The sequence below is a fragment of the Eumetopias jubatus genome, unplaced genomic scaffold (assembly GCF_037043125.1).
Source record: "Eumetopias jubatus isolate StellerSeaLion01/CBP00866 unplaced genomic scaffold, mEumJub1_p1.0 scaffold_1, whole genome shotgun sequence".
Taxonomy (NCBI): domain Eukaryota; kingdom Metazoa; phylum Chordata; class Mammalia; order Carnivora; family Otariidae; genus Eumetopias; species Eumetopias jubatus.
Window position 1 is genome coordinate 127,346,979 of NW_028274807.1, and position 20,542 is coordinate 127,367,520.

The 20,542-nt window shown below is 35.9% G+C and overlaps 1 protein-coding gene across 1 annotated transcript in view; it reads right to left on the minus strand.

The window, feature by feature from the left end:
* Nucleotides 1-20,542, minus strand: part of DNAJC13 (DnaJ heat shock protein family (Hsp40) member C13) — a 121,088-nt gene that overhangs the window by 32,317 nt on the left and 68,229 nt on the right. Inside the window, exons 26-39 of the mRNA XM_028099069.2 lie at nt 20,324-20,425; nt 18,781-18,885; nt 17,765-17,967; nt 16,596-16,680; nt 13,457-13,611; nt 12,890-12,935; nt 10,881-11,035; nt 9,326-9,527; nt 7,199-7,314; nt 6,298-6,376; nt 4,780-4,915; nt 2,866-3,050; nt 2,354-2,428; nt 800-919 (exon numbers count right to left, since the gene is read on the minus strand). Coding sequence (XP_027954870.1) covers nt 800-919; nt 2,354-2,428; nt 2,866-3,050; nt 4,780-4,915; nt 6,298-6,376; nt 7,199-7,314; nt 9,326-9,527; nt 10,881-11,035; nt 12,890-12,935; nt 13,457-13,611; nt 16,596-16,680; nt 17,765-17,967; nt 18,781-18,885; nt 20,324-20,425 — 1,764 coding nt within the window. The remainder of the gene's footprint in view (nt 1-799; nt 920-2,353; nt 2,429-2,865; nt 3,051-4,779; nt 4,916-6,297; nt 6,377-7,198; nt 7,315-9,325; nt 9,528-10,880; nt 11,036-12,889; nt 12,936-13,456; nt 13,612-16,595; nt 16,681-17,764; nt 17,968-18,780; nt 18,886-20,323; nt 20,426-20,542) is intronic.

Sequence of the window (20,542 nt, forward strand, 5' to 3'; positions counted from 1 at the left end):
CCTGTGACAAGACACACAGAATTATCTTTGAAGCTAGTGTTAAAAAACTTGGGAATACAGTTTTCTTCATTTCTCGTATCTTTAATTTTTAAAAATAGTGATAAGGCATTAATAGCAACTCACATGCTAGGATCTTATGTGTCTCAGAAATATCTTTAGTGCAGGTGTGTGGATTTGCTTCCTTATATCAGAGTTTGTATTCTTATTAAATTCTTCTAAGGACATCATGTAAATATAGTTGACAGATTTTCATCAGATTCCTTATTTCTAGATACCTCAGTCCAGGATCAGCACCCCAATCCTGTTCTCTTCCAACGCACCTCACCCTGTCCAGTTATCTAAGGCATCTCTCTCCTTCCCAGTCACTTCTTCCATCAACCCCCAGCCAGCTGCCCTCAGCAGTACCGGACTGGGAGGAAGTACTAAGTTCTCAGCTCCCCAAAGCCCTTCCCACCAGGCAGAGCTTGACTTGTTTCAGGTTTCACATGGTCCTTTACTTGCATTAAATTTATTTACTCTAGTCTCTCATTTATTTCTTCTCTCCCTCTCTTCAAATGTTCAGATGAGACCCGCTTCGCTTTACGTGTATCACTTTAGTTTTATTCCTTATGGGCCACCGTAAGAACAAAAGCCTCCATTTACATCAAGGGTTCTGTGAAAAATGATTTTAGAGATCCAAATAATGCACATAAAAATGATTTTGGGAAAACAGTTTATTTATAAATTGGGGACTGGCTACTTATTTGACAAGAACACCCATTGCTTACTGCATCCAGAAAGCATTAAAAATGAAGTATACCTTGCCAAAATATAGCACCCGACAGAGATCCTTGATGATGCCAGGCATTTCTGTGATCTTCTCTCGGCATTCTTCAAACTGAGCGGCCACACTATAGCATTTGCTTATGTGTCCACACACCTGCATACAACCCAAGAGAGCAAAAAAAGAGTTACATGTGCATTCCTTATTTAAGACAGCAGAAATCAAATCAGCAGAGATTCATGAATAATGCTTAATGGTATATATCATGCTCCAAAATTAAAAACATTTCTATTGAATCGCCAGTATTTCTGGTTAAGACTTCCCATAGATGCAGGGTTGGCAACCAATGGCCACACAGTGCATGGGCCAAATTGACTGTGACCTGTTTTTGTATGACCAGGGAGCTATGAATGATTTTTACATCTTTAAAGGGTTGTAAAGAAAACCACAAAAATATGCAACAGAGACTGCATATAACCTGAAAGTCTCAAATATTTACTCTCTGGCCCTTTATAAAAATTGTTTGCCAACTCTGAATTAAGGTATCTTTGTCCAATCTATTAACATTACAGAATTACAATTCTATGTATGTACTGCACTTCAAAATAGAGGATGAAACTAAAAAGACTGAACTCGATTGTTTTAAATTCTAAAATCTGCTGGCATAAAAAAATTATCACATAAAAAGAGGCATTCTACAATAATCTCAATGAATTTCTGATGGATTTTTTATTTCTGATGGATTTTTCTATCAAAGAATTCAATTTAACCTTAATAGAAAGAAAGTCAGTCAATTAAAACACTACAGTGGGGGGAGGGAGCTCCTGGGTGGCTCAGTCGGTTAAGCGTCTATCTGCCTTCGACTGAGGTCATGATCCCAGGGTCTTGGGATCAAGCCCCACAACGGGATCCCTACTCAGTGGGAAGCCTTCTTCTCCCTCTCCCTCTACCTCTGCCTGCCACTCACCCTGCTTATGCTCTGTCAAATAAAAAACAAAATCTGGGGAAAAAAAAACACTATAGGGATGGATTACTGTATCTATATAAGCCGATGAATGTTAGCTGAACCTGTGGTAATCATTTCACAATATATGTAAATCAAAGCATCAAGCTATATGCCCTAAATTTATACAATGATGCATGCCAAATGTCTCGATACAACTGGAAAAAAAAATACTAGGGATGGGGGACAGAGGTAAAGAAGGAAATCAGGGAAGGGGGGCAGAGAGAAATGAAACAAGACTGGCAAAATGACAAATGTTTGAAACTGGGTGGTGGGAATAGAAAGGTTCACTATACTATACTCCAAGAAAAAAAAAAAAAAGCCACTAGATCACAAGTGATTTAGTGCAGAACTTCTTAAAGCATGATACAGAGACCAATAGCATCAGTATCACTTGGGAATTTGTTAGAAAAGCATATTCTCAGTCCTCCACCCCAGAACCACTGAATCAGAAACTGGGCAGCAGGGGAAGTGGAGGTCAGCCACCCACATTTTCATAAGCTCTCCAAGTGATCCTCATAGATGTTCAAGTCTGAACTACTACTAGTCGAGTGTAACTTTCTTAGAACCATACATGTTAGCCTCACCTGTACTGACATATCAACTGGTTTACTAGAACGATTCAAAACAGCCACACAGCGACTAAATGCCTCCTGTAACACCTGCAGAGAAAGAAGTCAGCCATTAATTCTCCATTTGGACTTGAAGTCTAAAAAGTCTTTTCTGGTAGGAATAACATATTAAAAACCTTTTAATAATAGATACTTGGTAAATAAATGTGTTTTGCTCAATTAACATTTGTTAAACAAATAAAGGATTCCCTAGAAGTTTCTTTTTAAACATTCCCAATAAGCTATTTTGTAAGCAGCAAGTTTACCAATTCTGAATCCAATACTCTCCAATTCACATTATGAAATAAAGCTCCATTCCACCTTTAATTTTGACACTAGAATATGGAGACTATAATATGTTATTTGCTGGAATAAAGTTTAAGAAATTATATCAACTGTACTTGTACTTGGTGAATTCTCTATTGCCAGAAGTCATACAATGTGCCTGAAACAGCTTGAAGAGAAGCACAGAGGTCATTCCATATTACCTCAATTCCATTCTCCCTTCTGAGCTCTTCAGCATTGAGGGCTGAGCAGTTGACAGTATGGAAAGCCAGCTCTGTAGCAGCAGGCAACAATGGTGATTCTTTTGAGAAAAGGAGGTCATCTGAAGTTTCCATTGTTATAGTCCTAATTAGCATGGGGTAGCCTGCATATTTATAAGGCTGTAAATCTGAAATAATCAAAGGTTAGTGTTAGGAAAATGGAAAACAAAACAAAAACTGATTGTCATGGTTTTAAGTTAATTCTGACACCATGTTCAATTATGTTCCTTTAAGGAAAACGACAAAATATTTAACATCTTAAATGTCTCCTAATTCTGGTTCATAAAAAGAAATTAAACCTGGTATAAATCCCTTGGATCCTTCTTTTTCTAGCACACTTGTTTGGCTGATTTCTCCAAAATGTTTCCACCAAAAATAAAATATTTTCTGACAGATTAACTGAAGTGTGTAGTGGTTTTGATCCTTCACAAAATATCTATTTTCTATGTTGTCCATGGGATCTTTGTAACTTTTCACTTGATCACAGGCAGCACAGATAGATCAGGACCCCACTCCAGAACTTACTGGGTATAAATCCCCTTTGGGATAAGTGGGAGACATGGCCTGAAAAAACATTACGACCTTGATAACAAACCAATGGTGAGCCACAACTGCCACTCTCATATAGTTATTAGCCGTTAAAACATAGCAGTTTGAAAAAGACTTCTTTAAACTCATTCTGATTAGTGGTAAATGCCATATAGCTAAATGCTTTACAAATGTGTTCTGTTCAACTCATGCAAAAATGAGTCAATTAATCACTACTCTCAAATTGCTAGATCCCTATGCTGTCCTCTTGTCTTCAATTACCCAGATAAGTCCTGCTTATCTCAGATTCCCACTGTCCTCTCTTCCTTCTCTCCCAACATCATCCTACAGAGCAAATGGGTCTCTCACACAGTGCTTCAAGCCAAGTTCAGTTCCCAAGCCAAAGGATACCTGCTGTCTTGAACCTAACTTCCTGTCCCCAACAAAGCCTTTAAAGTTTACAACATACTTCTGGCTTTGTAGGTGCTGTTGTTACTGGAAACGGCCCTGCAAACATGCTGGAAATTCCCAATAACCCTGTACTCTGAAATCAGACCTATTTCTTCTACAACAGTGTTTTTCAAACTGTCCCACAGGATCAGAGAAGTTTGGGGGGTTTGTTTTGTTTTTTTAAGATTTTATTTATTTATTGGAGAGAGAAAGAGAGAGCATGAGCAAGGGCAGCGGCAGAGGGAGAGGGAGAAGCAGACTCCCCGCTGAGCAGGGAGCCCAATGCGGGGCTCGATCCCAGGACACTGGGATCATGACCTGAGCCAAAGGCAGACGCTTAACGACTGAGCCACCCAGGCGCCCCAGGATCAGAAAGTTTTGAGAGCTGTCACAGGAAATGAGAATTATGAGAGAAGCATATGATCATGTGAAAAGTTTCTATTGCTTTTTAAAGACAGACCATCCTTTAGAAGTTTTTAAAGTTGTAACAGGCACAGCCTTTTACATGTGATTTAAGAACAACATGAAATGATCCTTAAATTCCAGATCCATTATAGATCTCATTTAATGTTTGTTGCTAAATAGCTAAACACAAAAAAACTAACCTCCACAGAACACAAATGTCCTTCAGGAAGGAATAACGAAAATTTGCTGGAAATCCAAAATATTGAAAACCGTAGGTAAGAAGTAGAAAGTATAATAAAAATCAACATTTTGGGCCTTCTGACAGAAAACTACTCTATTACTATATCTAAAATGCAATTCTAAGAGTCTTTAGCAACAATAACTCTAAATCTATTAAAATATGCTATAGAAACAAGTAACCTGGTAGAATTAGCTGGAAGGTAAACTAAAATTTGAGAATAACATATGCCTTACCTTCTTTATGACGGTTGAAGAGGATGCTCTGCGTTTTCAGAATTAAAATTATATTCTCTGGATCTGGTCCATCCACTATTTTTGCTGATTTGGTACATAAAAATTCATATGCTTTATTTACTTTTTCAAACATATCCTGTGTATGACCAAAGATAATTTTTAGTTTGGCACATCTCAAACCACAACTTCAACAGAACACGGCTGGCTTGCATTTTTACCAGTAACTTCTTTAGTTATTATTTTGTTTTGTTTCACATTAAGGAATTCATTCCGATTGTAATCTAGCTGGTATACTTGGAAGGTGAAACTTTTTCTCTTCCCCACAAATAACTTTTTATTGATCATAATACCATTACTAAAAAATTCTTCACTGGGTTTATACCCACATTGAACTCATACACACTAAAGACAGTTTCTGAGCTATTATAAAAATAGTAGAAGAGCTACTCTTTACTGAGTACTACAGTAGGCATTGTACTAAATATGCTTTACAAACATTGTCTCATTAAATCCTCCAAACAGCCATATGAGGCGTGTACAGTTATAGTCTCGCTTTTTAGATAACGGTAAGTAACTTGCATGATGGGCTAAGACTTACATGCAGGTCTGACTCCTAAATCCATGCTCTTAAACTGTTACAACACCGTATTATGTTCCTTGATCTACATGCTGATTCTTGTGTCAGGGTCATACTGTTTTACTACTGTAGCTTTAGAGAGTATTTTAACATCTGGTAGGTTAAGTCTAGCACTTTAATACTGATTTCAAACATTTCTTCCTATTTTGTTTTCTCTCCCAGATGAATCTGAATTGCTATACATTTCTCAAAAAATCCGGAGCCTTTGATTAAAAATGTCTTGAACATATAAAAGCAGTATCTTTTCAATACCAAGTCTTTCCTAAATAGGAATACTGTCGCTAATAAAAAAAAACATTAGCCTTGAAATCAGTGGAAATTACTCCAAGTTTCTAGCAATAAACCACCAGTCTTAGTTATAGAAGTTACTGTGTGATTTCATCTTTTATGAATCTTTCTTGATATTTTAGTAGGAAGCTGGAAGAGGCAGGATCAAGAAATGCTCACACCTGATAACTTTAAGTCTGATCCAAATTTCTACTTTTTCAGTTAGAACAATATGAAGTTGGATGTAGTTAGAAAAAAAAAAATAGTACCCAAAGCAATTTGGATGGCAATAACATCACCTACAAATGAATTACGTTCATCCACATTCCTAATGTTCAATTATTCATGTAACTGTCCATTAGAGTTAATTCTCAGACAGGAGAAAATATCCAGAAGTTACTAGTCACAAGGGCAGTCCTTTTGGTAAACTGAGGGAGGACCATTCGTGCAGAAACCATGGGCATGTGGGCTAAAAGTTAATTTAACATACAATGGGCATTATATTATGAGGCAGATACTAGCAGAGGAAGTGAATATATCTTTTCTCCACCTACAACAGTAATAGAGCAAAAGGAAGTCAATCCAAAAGTCCTAATTCCAAAGACAGTACATACCCTCCCTTCTGGATTCTTATCAGGGTGGTACTTTTGTGCTAGTCTGAAGTAAGCTTTTCTAATCTTGCTCTCATCATGCCTGTTGAATAGAAAAATTATTTTTTTTAACGGAGTAAGGTGCAAGAAAAAATTTTACATCGTTATTTAAAACAATACTGTAAGAACTTTACTTTTATTATATATGATCATAAATCAGGCATCAAATTAAACCCAGCAAGAGTCAAGAAATTCTTTATATGTTATCTTTACATCTGAAAGATAAAACTTCAATGTTCCCTACGGGAAGTTATCACTTCAAATTACAAAACCATATTTGAAGAACTAAGATATTTTTTTCAAGCTAATTTTTCAAAATGATAGTTCAAACTCTGTAATTTTAAGTAATTTAACTATCACAGCCTTGCCAAAAACATACAAATTTCGTCTATACTTAAGAAAACATCCTTTAAACCATTTTTCTCTAATATTATCTACTATAAAAACATCTCTAATAAATTAATGAGGTAAATCTACATTCTTATACATCTGTCACTTAGTGTCCTAAAGATAATGCTACGAGATCTCTTCCTCATGTATAACACAAACTGTAAGAGGAAGGGGGAAGATGAATACGTGAGTAACCACCATGTCTCAGAAATAGTGCCAGGTGTTTCACATCCATTACTTCAATTAATAGAGAGCAAAGACTGTACTAGCTAGGAGAGAAAAATGTTAATTCTGCTAATAAATTTGCAATAAGTGATAATCACATGGATATAGTTCCATATGGCTATTCCCAAAGGTGTATATATCAAAGAATAGGCAAAACATTTATAAATTGTTGGTTTAAGAATTTCGCCTTTGATATTAATATTCTAAGACCAGGCAGAAATTTACTACTGTAATACTGAAAATAACTCACGGCCCCTGTCCTTGAGGGAGATTAAGCACTTCATAAGCATCATCTATTGACATTGTAGGTGGCTTCTTTTCTACTTCCTTCTTCCAGGCATCAAGTGTATCTTTTAGAAGTTTAACCTTAAAGACAGAGGATTAAAATTTATAGCTCTTAGGGGGAGACGAACCATGAGAGACGATGGACGCTGAAAAACAAACTGAGGGTTCCAGAGGGGAGCAGGGTGGGGGGAATAGGTTAGCCTGGTGATGGGTATTAAAGAGGGCACGTTCTGCATGGAGCACTGGGTGTTATATGCAAACAATGAATCATGGAACACTACATCAAAAACTAATGATGTAATGTATGGTGATTAACATAACAAAAATAAATAAAATTTATAGCTCTTAATGCAAAACTATTTCAGAATGTAATTTTTAAGTTACAGAATTCTTGTGTTATATTTAAACTGACATTTCTAGGCTATTCAATTATTACAGTTCTCTGAAATACAAATAATCAGAATCACCTTCTTAGCACTGCTAAATAGATGGCAAGGTATCTGCTATAGGGCTACATCCCTCTTTTTCTTATGTGATTTTTTTTTAGAGGGGGTGGAGGGGCAGAGGGAGAAGGAGAGAGGGAGAGAATCTTAAGCAGGCTACACACCTAGCACGGAGCCTGATGCAAGGCTTGATCCAACAACCCTGAGATCATGAGCTGAGCCGAAATCAAGAGACGGACACTTAACCAAGAGACAACCCTCTTATGTGAAATTTTTATTCTCTGTCCATTTTTGTCTTATTTTTAATTGTTAAGTGTTCATGAAGTACTGAAACATTTTAAATTAGTAGATGATATACTCCAGTAAGAAAGAAAGCAGTATATGGTGGCATGCTTCTCAAGGTGATCTAATGTAATTACCAGTAAGGTGGCATTCAAACAAATCAAAGAGATAGTAAAAACAAGGGAGTCTGAGTAGCAGGTCAGAAGAAGAAAGCTAATATTTACTGCATGCCTTTATGCCAAGGAGCTAGGTGCTTTACAGACTGTAGCACTGTAGCAGACCTTTAATTCTTTTGTAAAATTTCAATAATACATGAAACCATTCAGATTCTGAGAGATAGCTCCATGTTTCCCACTTAATAAGTGATGCAACTAGATTCAAACCTAGGTCTGACTAAAAAGCCCATACTCTTCTATTACTTCATGCTGAATCCAGGCCAAGTAGCAGAGATACCTGTCTTCATTTGGTCACAATAAAGAGGCAGTGTTTACTGGTACAAACGCAACTGTTTGGAAATCTTTTTGATGGTAAGAATGATGGTATAACCTCTCCTACAGTAACAAGCCAACATGGGCACCCAGGCCTTTCCAGGCTTCCAGAAGACATTCAGGGGCTCAAGTTGGAGAGTTCCTAAGGGCACTGCTATATAAATGAGCAGGTCTCACTTAGTGCCTATGTGTGCCAGGAATTACGCTACTTTTTAATATGAGTTCTCAATTTTCCCAACCACATGAGATAGTTGCTATTAGCAGTAGTAGTACTATTACCATAACTGAGGCCTAGAGAAATCAGGCAATGTTAAACAGACCTATTAATGGCCCAGCTGACACTCAATCCCAGACTGCCTAACTCCAGTATCTGTGAGCTTACTCAATATGCTATAAAGACAAGTTTCCACCGAACTATTATAGTATATAATTATTATATATGAAATTATGTTTATATTTGTCAAAAAAATCAAGATTGTAAAGTTCTTAATAATTCCTCAAAAAGTTATCTTTTAGGGCGCCTGGGTGGCTCAGTTGGTTAAGCGACTGCCTTTGGCTCAGGTCATGATCCCAGGGTCCTGGGATTGAGCCCTGCATCGGGCTCCTTGCTTAGCAGGGAGTCTGCCTCTCCCTTTGCTGCTCCCCCTGCTTGTTCTCTCTCTCTGTCAAATAAATAAATAAAATCTTAAAAAAAAAAGTTACCTTTCAGTTTTAGATTTACCCAAATATACTGAACTATACTCAGGGTTACATAGTGTTTAAGCAAGAGGGAACACTTAAGGAAGCTATTATCCTTATCAGAGGAGGAAGAAATATCCAGAAGTGATTAGAGGCTATTTCTACAGTTTTGAGAAGGCACAAAATAATCTACTGACTTACCGGATCTTTAATGGGCCAATCAGGAAACCGGAGTGTATCACAAAGTTGTTTGAGGTAATAAATATTACAAAATAGTTCATTTTCTAGTTGTGGATAGTTGATTACTGGGATGGGACAATATTGATAAAGTGCTCTTGTGTTACTCTGAAGACGTGGTGTGAAATCAGCAAGATGGGCAGCAATCTTCTCTATCATGAGGCGCCTACAATTACAAAAATCTCCAAGAATTATGAAGGGATTATTTCAGTTAAAAAAAAAAAAAAAGGTTTTAAGACAGGTAATCACACAAGATAATTACATGGATCTTCTTTACAGTAATTCAATTATTGGCCTAAAATTGAGTGTTTATGTTACTGAGGGCATTCTAAAGTTAACTCTGTAAAAATCAATAGACATAAACTTATTTGTAGTACTTATCTATAAAGACAACTATAGATCAAAAGGCTGATATTCCCAGTCCTTTCAAAAATCAGTCATTAGAAGGTCAAATGGTACAGTATCTACATACCTCATGCAATGCATGAGGGCATAACCAGGGGACTAGGTTTCCTAGTACCCCAAAGAAGCCCACTACATGGTAATTTATTTTAGTTAACAATCTGGGGTCTGGCCCTCAGTTCAGCAAAAACTTGATTTGATTAGTATACAGACAGTTATATCTTTTAGATAGGGACTCATATTAACCAATCAGAGAAAAATATTAGATAGAAAAATTGTGTTGTAAACCTTTTCATATTCCTGTACATTTGTTGTTCCAGTGAAAAACATGACTGTCATACAGAATATATTCAAGTTGGTGGCTAGCACATGCCAAGTCTACGGGTCAACCTAAGGAGACAAGCCAAATGATAACCAGCAAATGGCACTGTGAGTGTGAAGTCAGCTAAGGGAGTGAATAACTGGCTAGGAAGATCAACTGCCATCCAGCTAAGAGGACTGAAGGGTTCACCACAGAAATGGTGGTCTTGACATTAGATCTATGAAGTGTGTACTCTTTTCCAGAGCCTGTATGGATGCTGACATCTGCTTCTGTGGCTCTAGTTTTTCTTGTTTTCACAGGCTTTTCCTCTTTAAAGACATTCTTTAGGAATGCTAACTTCCACATTAAGGTCAAAATGTGCTAACTAGGGGGGTCTCATTCTAAAATGATTTGGGCTATCTCTGGTGTGATCCATTCTATGTGGGCAGTTTTTAATTAGTGGAGTACAGTTCTATTTCCAAATACCAAGGAAGTGTGTCTTGATTTTATCCCTATATATTCCTTGTATATACTGCCTAAAATTCTACCAGCTCTATAGAGTGATTTAAGAATCATCAGTGGTTAAGAGGCTCTACCCTTACATTAAGCTCTATTAAGGTAACAGTAACTTTGTCAAATCATGTCAGAATAGAAAAAAGCTTACAGCCCTGTCAAACTCGTCACCTAATTTGGCACCAATGACTGTAGCTTAGATCATGTAACTATGTGAAAGCAGTTCTTTTAACAGAAATCAAACCAGATGGCAAGATGCACAGATTCTGAGTATAAAATGCAAATGATCAATGGACTATTTACCTCATTTCACTGCTCCAGATTGCTTCTGGAGTATCAAATTCTCCTAGAAAAATCTCAGAAAACTTTTCAGGCTCATAATTTTCTAAGTAACAAACCATTGCTTCTGGAAGGATGTGCCCAAGTATACTTCTCTGAAAAATATCTTGTCCTTTTGTCTTTAAAACAAAACAAGACATAGAAACACTAAAGTTATCTTTCAATTTTCTAATAAATGGATTAGGATTAGAGAGCATTTTAAGAAAACAACTGGAACAAATTGCTCTTATGCTTTGGAAATTTACACGGAAACATGGCAAAATGTGAAGTGGAAAATGTCTGGTATTAACTGGCTTTGACATGAGCTCCCAAGATAGAATTAACACTCGCTGGGGCTCCAGCAGACTGAGGTTCCTCAGGTGTCAGGTGCTGCCAACATTATTTAGGACAACTGGCTTTGAACCATGTATAATAGGAAAGGACAACACAAGGAGAGACCCCACAACGATTTACATCAATTATTCTGTGTTACATTGTTGGTTGCAATTTTCACCTGTACTTGCGTCTGTTTTCAAAGTCAGTCCAGAAAAATCAACATCTTAAAAAGCCTGTCCTCATGAATTGTGGCTATTTAGATGGAGAATATCTATTCAAAGTAATTATAATTAACTATTTTAAGGACTTCATATTCTCTGGCTGGCCAAATGGAATCAGGATAATGACCATACTTTATCATACTAAATTTTAAAACTCATTTCTTTACCTGAGAGAAATAAAATCCTAAGGACTATAAATACTTTTCATTTTTCTTTCTAGGCAAATTGAGAATGTTTTATTTCTCTAGGATCTGACAAAGAGACAGAAGAAAAAACCCAGACATGGTTTTACCACCTAGTGCCAAGACAAATTAGACGATGAATACTTCCAGGCTTTTGGCTAATAAAAATCATAAATTCACTATCCGTTAAATTTTGGGATGAAGAAATGTTTGCTCTGTTCTTATAGAATACTATTATTTGGTAATTCCTGCATCCAGAGTTCTGTTACAAACACAGTTTTGCCCTAATTAACCAAAATATTGTTAGGTGAAATGACATATCATTTCTCATGTTATAAAAACTTGAAAAAAAGATTACATACGCATAACTGTACAAAAAAAGGGAAAAAAGAATGCTAGAAAATGTCTAATGCTATGCTACGGTGGTAGCATTAGAATTTTTTTTTTAACTTTTTTTATATTCTCATTTTCTATTTGTATAAAACTGTAGAAATTACGCTGCCATAGGCATCACTTTAACATCATTAGATTATTTTCCAGGGCTTCACTGGCTTCTCTAAGAAAACATGCAGTTTGATCTAGTGTCCACTGTCAAGGTGGCATAAACATTCCTTGATTAGTCTCCTCAACAGTGGTCTGGTTTTGGTTTATTCTTCTGCTCTCAATAAAATCTGAAAATCAATGTTCCATGAAAATCCTAACAAAATTTGAAACATCTTTCAGTTATGTTTTGACAATAAGTACCTCTATAAAATGTAGGTATAAGGTTTCAGGTTGTCAAAGCTATCTGGATGAGTCTTATCTTTTTTGGACACTTTAGAGCACCTGAAAAATTAAGAAGCTTCAAAAAAGAAACTTGGCATTTCTGCCACCTTGTAATCTGAACAAAAAGAAGGCTGAAGTCTTAACTGAATTTTAGCTGATTATATGAGATTCAGGTATATACTCAAGTATTTATGAAAATTATTAATCTAAATTTTACAAAAAGGAACAAGTTATATTCACAGCAGTGTCAAGTTATAATTCATATCTGAAATTTCAATTTTAAATCTAATGGGCAACATTTATTTTCATTAAAAAATATTAGCTTAAGACTTTCTATGTACAAGGTACCACAAGAATGTGAAAAATGAGTGAAACAGTACCTGCCCTCAAGAGCTTACAATCTAGTAAACATACACAGCTCAGGACATTTAAGTGCCAAGACAGCTTATCCAGTGTTAAGTTATATATTCAGAGGATTAATCTGGCTTACCTCCTCTGACTTGAAAGCCTGTTTGGTATGCGTGTACTTCAAAAATCTAGGGAAAAAAATGACTTGTCAGACATAGGAACTGATTTAAATTTAGTAACCTTAGATTTCTAAAGATCAGATTTTTTTATAGATAAATAAAAGCCACAAAAGGCAACTTGTAAATACATATTCCCAAACTGTTTTATTTCTAATTAAGAAATTAAATGAATTAGGAAGATTTTTAAATTATGGTCATGTTAAGATTATGTAATATTATGAAAAATACCCAGTTTGAAGAAAAAGCAAAATGTAAAACTGTATGTGCAATATGAGTATATTTAAATACATATATTAGAATTGTATTATAAAAGATGGTGACAAATTCTTCGATTAGATGTGGTAAAGTGGTGTGATTCTGAGTTATTTTTTACCCATTCTAATTTCCAAATTTTCAGACATATAATTAAACAGCTTTTATAATGAAAAACTTAACAAAAGCAATGATATACTCAAAAAATAATCAATTAAAAAAAATTTATCCCTGTACATTTCAAATAATAGCTTTAAGATTACCACTAAAGTTCTTACCGAGCAACAGGAAGCACATTGGAACCTGTATACATCATGATAAAGAAAAATACTCCACTAAGATAAAGACGAGGTAACTGTGGGTTATCTTGCATGATATGGTATAACAAAATCGCAACCTTCTCAACAAGGATAGGGTCAAAGGTCAGCAGTAGCTAAAAAAATAAAATGTTTTTGTTACTGGATTATAAAAAAAAAACTTGTAATAACATCATTTACCTTAAGTTTATGTATTTCATGTGAAGTTATAGTTTCTTATAAGTTATAAAAGAAAAATTTGTGGGATTTAGTAAGCTTGTTTGTCTACCAGACTCAACAGATTTGAAAATTAGTTCATCTGAAAGATTTGAAAATTAGTTCAAAATGAACTTAATGCAGATAGTATAACACTGAGAACTGATCAAAACTTATTCAGAAAAGGCCCAAAGATGCCTGAAGCTATGTTGTCATGGTTATAGGTAAAACTGTTTCTTATGCAGGAATCTTCCTGAGTGGACTTCTTTGTTAATGACAAAAGAAAAAAGAAAAATAGCTATGCTCTGGGTTAGTTTCAGAACATGAAGCATTCCCTGAAGACTACTTGAGAACTCAAGGAGCAGAGCAGAGAACAACTATCAGTGGACACTAACAGCACTAAAAAATAGATGTACAAGTGCAAGTAGAGGGCAAACGGTAACTGAATACCAGCAGTACTTCTACTACTGCCAGATAGTACCAAGAGATGGGGGTCTCTGGAAATTCGAGCTAGGGGTACTGGAGGGAGTACCTGGGACTACTATAATGAATCCAGGCTTTAAAAAATCATACAGAGTTGCTGTGAATAAACACTTGGTAAAAATATTAGTAAGTTTTATCTTAATATAAGTGGCATTTCAATTTTCTATAAACACTTCCCAAGAATCCCCAATGTTGGGTCAAATGCTACCAGTAAAAAAACTGCACTAACGAGTAAATACTAGCTCACATTAGGAGGTCAAAGTTGTAGACTCAGTTACAAGACTGAGTTGCTATATGTCTTTAAATAATTTGGATTTCTCTGTGTTTTGGTGTCTTATCTGTTCGAGTTGTTTAGACTGTTTAGTACTATGACATATTTTATAAAGGGAAAATTTAAAAAAAAAAAAAAAGGAAAGACAAATTGAGATACAGTAGCACAGGATTTTCCCTAGTTTAACAGCAGTTATAGTTCAAGACTTGGTATCACTTTAACAAAAATATGTGAATTAGCAGGCAAAAATTCAGAATATTTGAAATTACGACTATACCAGAAAACCTAAGACATTCCAGTCACTATATCTTAGACACAGTCCAAAAATTCTGAAGATGTTATCAAAAGGTCAAGCCAGCGATTGCTCTTAAAGTCAAATGAAGTACAGAAATCTGTACCGACCGATGTAAACAGTATGTTCCTGAAAACTACTATAGCTGCCTATGTTTAGCAAGATTACAATATCCCAGAATGTGGGAAATTAAGGAAAAACAAAAAGAGCTTCTAAAAAAAATACTTTTTGAACTTAGTATAAAAGATATAGGTGGTATATATTATTAAGAACAGATAGGCTGGACGCCTGGGTGGCTCAGTTGGTTAAGCATCTGCCTTTGGCTCAGGTCATGATCCCGGGGTCCTGGGATCGTGTCCCCCCTGCTCAGTGGGAAGCCTGCTTCTCCCTCTGCCTGCGGCTCCCCGCTTGTGCTCTCTGTCTGACAAATAAATAAAATCTTTAAAAAAATAAAAAAAAATTTTTAAAAACGGACTCTTCCAAAGTGTCGTGTTATGCCAACCACATCTCTTAAAAGTTTTTTAGTCATGCTTTCCTGGCCAGAAATTCAACAGTGTTTGCATTTACCCCTTTCTTTCCAGTTTCCTAAGTCTTGGAAAAATACTTGGGAGAGGCAGATTTACTAGGCCTTTACCTACATGTCCAGAATAGAAAAAAATCCCTCTCTCCTCGTGCCACCTCACATATGCAGCCACATAATCCTCTGGGCTGGAGTGGGTGTTAGGTTACAAGAAACAATAATTGCAGCACTCTTTCATTTAAGCAGTGAAACAGAAAGGTCCACAACAGAAAAGCATACAAATTTTGAAATGTTGATATGCTTAAATAACAGAAGTTGTGGGGGGGAGTTGATAGGTTACTGTCACTGTCGTATTTCAGAGGACTTTTTCATTATCAGTGACTTACACAGGCACTTGCACATCTATGAATGTAATAATATACAAACTAAGTAATTCTCCTCTCCCTTTTCACATCAATGTACAACTGATGTGTACAAATAGCACAAGTTACTGCCATACACTTTAAAGTCACGTCATGCATGGTTAAGATAAAAAACGGGATTTGGGGGCACCTGAGTGGCTCAGTCAGTTAATCGTCTACCTTCGGCTCAGGTCATGATCTCGGAGTCCTGGGATCAAGTGGCGCATCGGGCTCCCTGCTCAGCAGGGAGTCTGCTTCTCCCTCTCCCTCTCCCCCTGCTTGTGCTCTCTCTCTCTCAAATAAAATCTTTTAAAACAAATGAAGAGACTTAACAACAGGATATTTAATAGACAGGAGGGAAACACTGACCTGAAATCTCTGGGACCTGACTTATTTGGATTTAATACTAATCTGGTTAGCCTAATTCCAAAAAAGCAGAATAATGAGGGGGAAAAAACGAAGAAAAAATACTTTAGTATAACCTACATTAATTCCAACTCAGTGTGCTGGGTCAGTTGCTATCCATGAAAACACTGAACTGAAAAGAGTCAAACTCTGAGCAAGCTGGCAAGACTGCTGTGATATTTCTTAGAACATAGCCGACCACATGTCCACTTCTGTGGCCCACTGGTATGCTTCTCAGGAGTTCTAACTTCAACGGTGTGATTTAAGAAATGCATAATAAATAAAACCTTTTGAGAGTAATTCTGGAGTCTGGAGGCTTCCTATGTTTAGGTTCTTGTATATACAATCTTCCAGAGTTTATTCAGAATATCGACTCAATTAGGAGTAAGTGAAATAAATGTAAATCAGGGTTCAGGCTTTTTGGAAATGGAATACACTACAATAAACAATGAGTAGGGCTCATGCCAAAACTGAATAAGGGAGAATGATTCTTAAAATACTGTTCCTAATTTGGTAACATAAAGATAACTCACCTGAATAATATGGGGAAGGCAAGCGCTATCTGATAGGAGTCTTTTCACTCTCGGTAAAGGCCGAATGATGGCATTATCTTGATCCCTAGAAAGTATTTTCTAAGGTCAACATTTAATATATTTATTAAAATTTGTATGTGCAGAGGATATGACATTCTACTAGGCATGAAGCATGTTACCTTACTTTTTTGTTAATGAAGACTAAGCTCTCATACAGCTGGGAACATGATTAGGTATTTTGGTTTAAATCTATTTGGCTGCTTAATATGACTTCATTTCCTTCCATAAGATTTCCTTGAAAAACAGTACCCTAGAAGAGCCAAAGACTCTTATTTATTATTTAATTGATTAAACTTGGTGTTGTCCAACACACTGTCAGAGGATATTTCCCCCCAAGGGCATATCTAACTTTGTCACATAATTTTAAACCTTAACTATTCTCAGGATTTTCCACATATAGCTTTAATTTTAATGCTACAATTCCTTCTAAATGCTAATTGTATACTTTTAAGTCTGATCTGAACTTTAAAGAGAATTGGAACTATGAAAGCCTCAAGTGTTATAAAACTGATAGTTTCTCAGTAACTTCCATCACAAAATGTCTCTAGTAGAGTAATAAACAAAATGATATATAATATGCAAATATTCTATAAATATCAAAAAGTTCCATGCAACAGTTATAATTATCACTCTAGAACACAGTCTCACCTTCACTTGTCAAGTGGGACAAGATGCGGGGCAAGATGTGGGCTTAGACTCAAGTTCTATACCAGGAGTGGCTAACCTGACAGATAAGGAGCCAGTGGCACTCACCACTGTCTACAGGCTGCAGTATGTTTATTTCAAATGTTCATATCTGATTCGCAGCAATGTGACAATTGTTACTGTTGCTAGAGTGCAGCTAGTAAGCCTCAATTTGGGAACATTATTTGAAGTCTCCTAGAGAACGTCACTTTTTAGCTACTTTTTCAATATATTTTGCAAATTCTTTATGTTTCAAAAGCTCCAAAACTCAAAGCAGCATTCCCTCAAGGTCACAAATGGAACATCTTTGCTCTAAATCATCAGGGTAATCCCATGTTGTTACTGAGGAAGCTCCCATGCAAATGGAGAGAACAAGATTATTTTAGAGTCCCTGTTAACCATGGAAATGTTCAATTACATTTTACCTGCTTGGGAAATATCCACACATTGTGATCAACATGTTCAATATAAGGGTAGCAAGGTCAGTTTCATTTAGAACAGCCTGTCCACTGGCTAACAGACACCACTTAAGCTGAGGTATTGCCTGAAGTGGTCGCCATCCATCCATGCCTTGAGCCCAGCATCTGGTTTTTGCATTTAACATTCCTTTAGTCCACAATTCTTGCATCTAAATCAATGGAAGGCACCGTTATTACAAACACAAACAAAGCAAAATGAGGTTTGCTAAGGTTTTCTATTTTGTGGTAAATACATGAACTATGGTAATAAACATCCAAGTTCACTATCAAAAAACAATAACAAACTTCTGTTGACAAGTCTTCAAGAACCTGAAATAGGTTACTAATATAAGAAAACAACCATTTAGTTGGCCAACCTACAGAGCATAAAGAACATTGGAAAGAATGAAAACAACAGGCAGAGTGTAAAATGACCAAAATATATACAAGCAGAAGGCTTGGTCTTCTATAAAACTATCTTTGGCTAAATTTGAATTGAGCCTGAGAGGGCAAGATCAAGTATCAGCAGATGTTAAGATGGAAATTGCCTTTGGAGTGCACAGGCAATTTTCAATGAATTTCAGACTGCATATTAAAAAATTTACCTATTCATTCCATATAGAAGCGTTATAGTTTGAAAAGCCTTAATATCTATAATATTATAATACCTTACAATTAATTATTAAGGTAGCAATTGCTATTATTATTTAAAATTCACTAAAAATCTAAGTGCTACCTCTGTAACAACAGCTTATAAACAACAAGGTTTGAAGACATGACTGTGTGTCTGTTTCTGTGTGTGTGGTTCTTTCTAACGGCAAGCCATCTAATCCTTCATGGGGAAACTGAATGGCAGAGCTCTTGGAGCTGATGACAGTACTTCAAATCACAGTTTGAAAGTACTCAACCTCTCTCTCTATGTGTGCTAAGCAGGAGGGCATAAGAAGGACAAAGACCATCACAAAAAGTTCTAAGACACTAACCTCATGAAATCCATATGGGCCACTCCTTTCTTTGTCTGCATTGCCAAAGTACCATTCCTTTTCACTCTCTCTTTTCATATCTGGAGAGGCTTCGATTACATTGCTCTGAGTTTTAAAAAGAGGTAGTTATTTTTCAAGGCAGAAATCTAAGGGGGCAGATACCATAAAAAGTAACACGGTACTAATTTTCTGGGTTTACACTCCTTTGGAAAATCACCTAAATTTCAGGTGACCTTATTTTAAGAGTAAAGATCAGCTGTCTGACCAAGTAGTCCAAAAAAGCTATTTCCTTACTAACACGCATTTGAAATAAATGGTTTCCTAAATTAACTTGGCAATCTAAGCTAAATTCAAAGACATCTACATTCCCTATGGTCATTAAATAAATTCTCACACCAGTAAAATTTTAGTAGCAAAGAATATTATAAATAGCTATATAAAGAAACACATTAACCTTAAACCACAATGCTGAAAATACTAAAGTTCTTTTGAGGGAAAAGACTCCAACTAAAAGTTTCAATAAGTATCTGAGATCAAAGAGTTAAAATACTAAAAAGAAGGTTTTTAATGCATTTAAACACTTTCAATCTACTACCCTCACTACAGATAATTCTTATAATTTTATATATCAATGTTTATGAGAACCAAAGATAAAATTTTTATTCAGTTAGTATATTTTATTAAAACAAGGTTTTTAAACTACCCTAATAACTACCAGCTTATGGTTAGATTCATACAGACAGACATAGCAAAGTGGTTAAGAGCTTAGACATCTGGGTTCTAACTCGCTCTGTTCCTTAATGGGTGGCCTTGGGGAAAACACTTGGCTTCTCTGTCCCACAGTTTTCTCATCTGTAAAATGGGACAGCCACTGGGGAATTTAAAGAGTTAATATATCACATATACCAGAACAGCACCTGATATACTGTCATGCTACACAAGTGTTACAATTACTATTATTCATACCTGACAATAGAAAATTCCATATTCTAAATATTCAAATAGCAATTTTGTACACAATTAAGCCAAAAACTAACATGGAACATCTCCTGGAACCAGGAGATTAAACAAAAACAGAACATAACACCAAAAAAATCACCAGTGAGCTAGGTATAGATCTCTTCTACAAGTTAGGTATCAGAAGAGGCCTTTCAGTAGAGACCTGCAGCTCTATCCTCTTACTGGCTGGTTTCAATAAGGCCTCCAGATTCCTAAAGGCAAAGTATATTCTCAGTGGCTGTCAATGCTCTAAGTTCTAATTACATAACTGAAAAATTCAGTTTAAATCTTAAAGATCACATTGCCTCAAAATAAGCCACATTAGAGAGATACAGTTACTTTAAAAGACAAAAGAGACACTTGAAAAATAAAATTGGATCAACATTGTCCATTTGAGATTGTTCTTATGGTTCTTTTAACTTTCATTGGCCATATTCAGGACCACATATATTGACAGGTTTTCATGTCAATTTTTACGATTCTTTTGATCCGAAATTGTACTCAAAGGCTGTTAAACTTGTGAAATCTAGATAAGCATACATACTTGCAGTGGTACTGTAGCTCGGCTCACGTGGAGATGTGCAAGGGTAAGCAAGTCCACAAGGATTCTAATTCCATTTGAATCCATGAGATCCTTAACATTTCTCTGGAAGGCAAAAACACTTTTACCTAATTGAAAATTTTTCTTTCCAATAGGTACTATTACCTAAAAGACTCAAAGAAGAAAACATCTAGAATCTCTTTGGAAAAACTGACATATAAC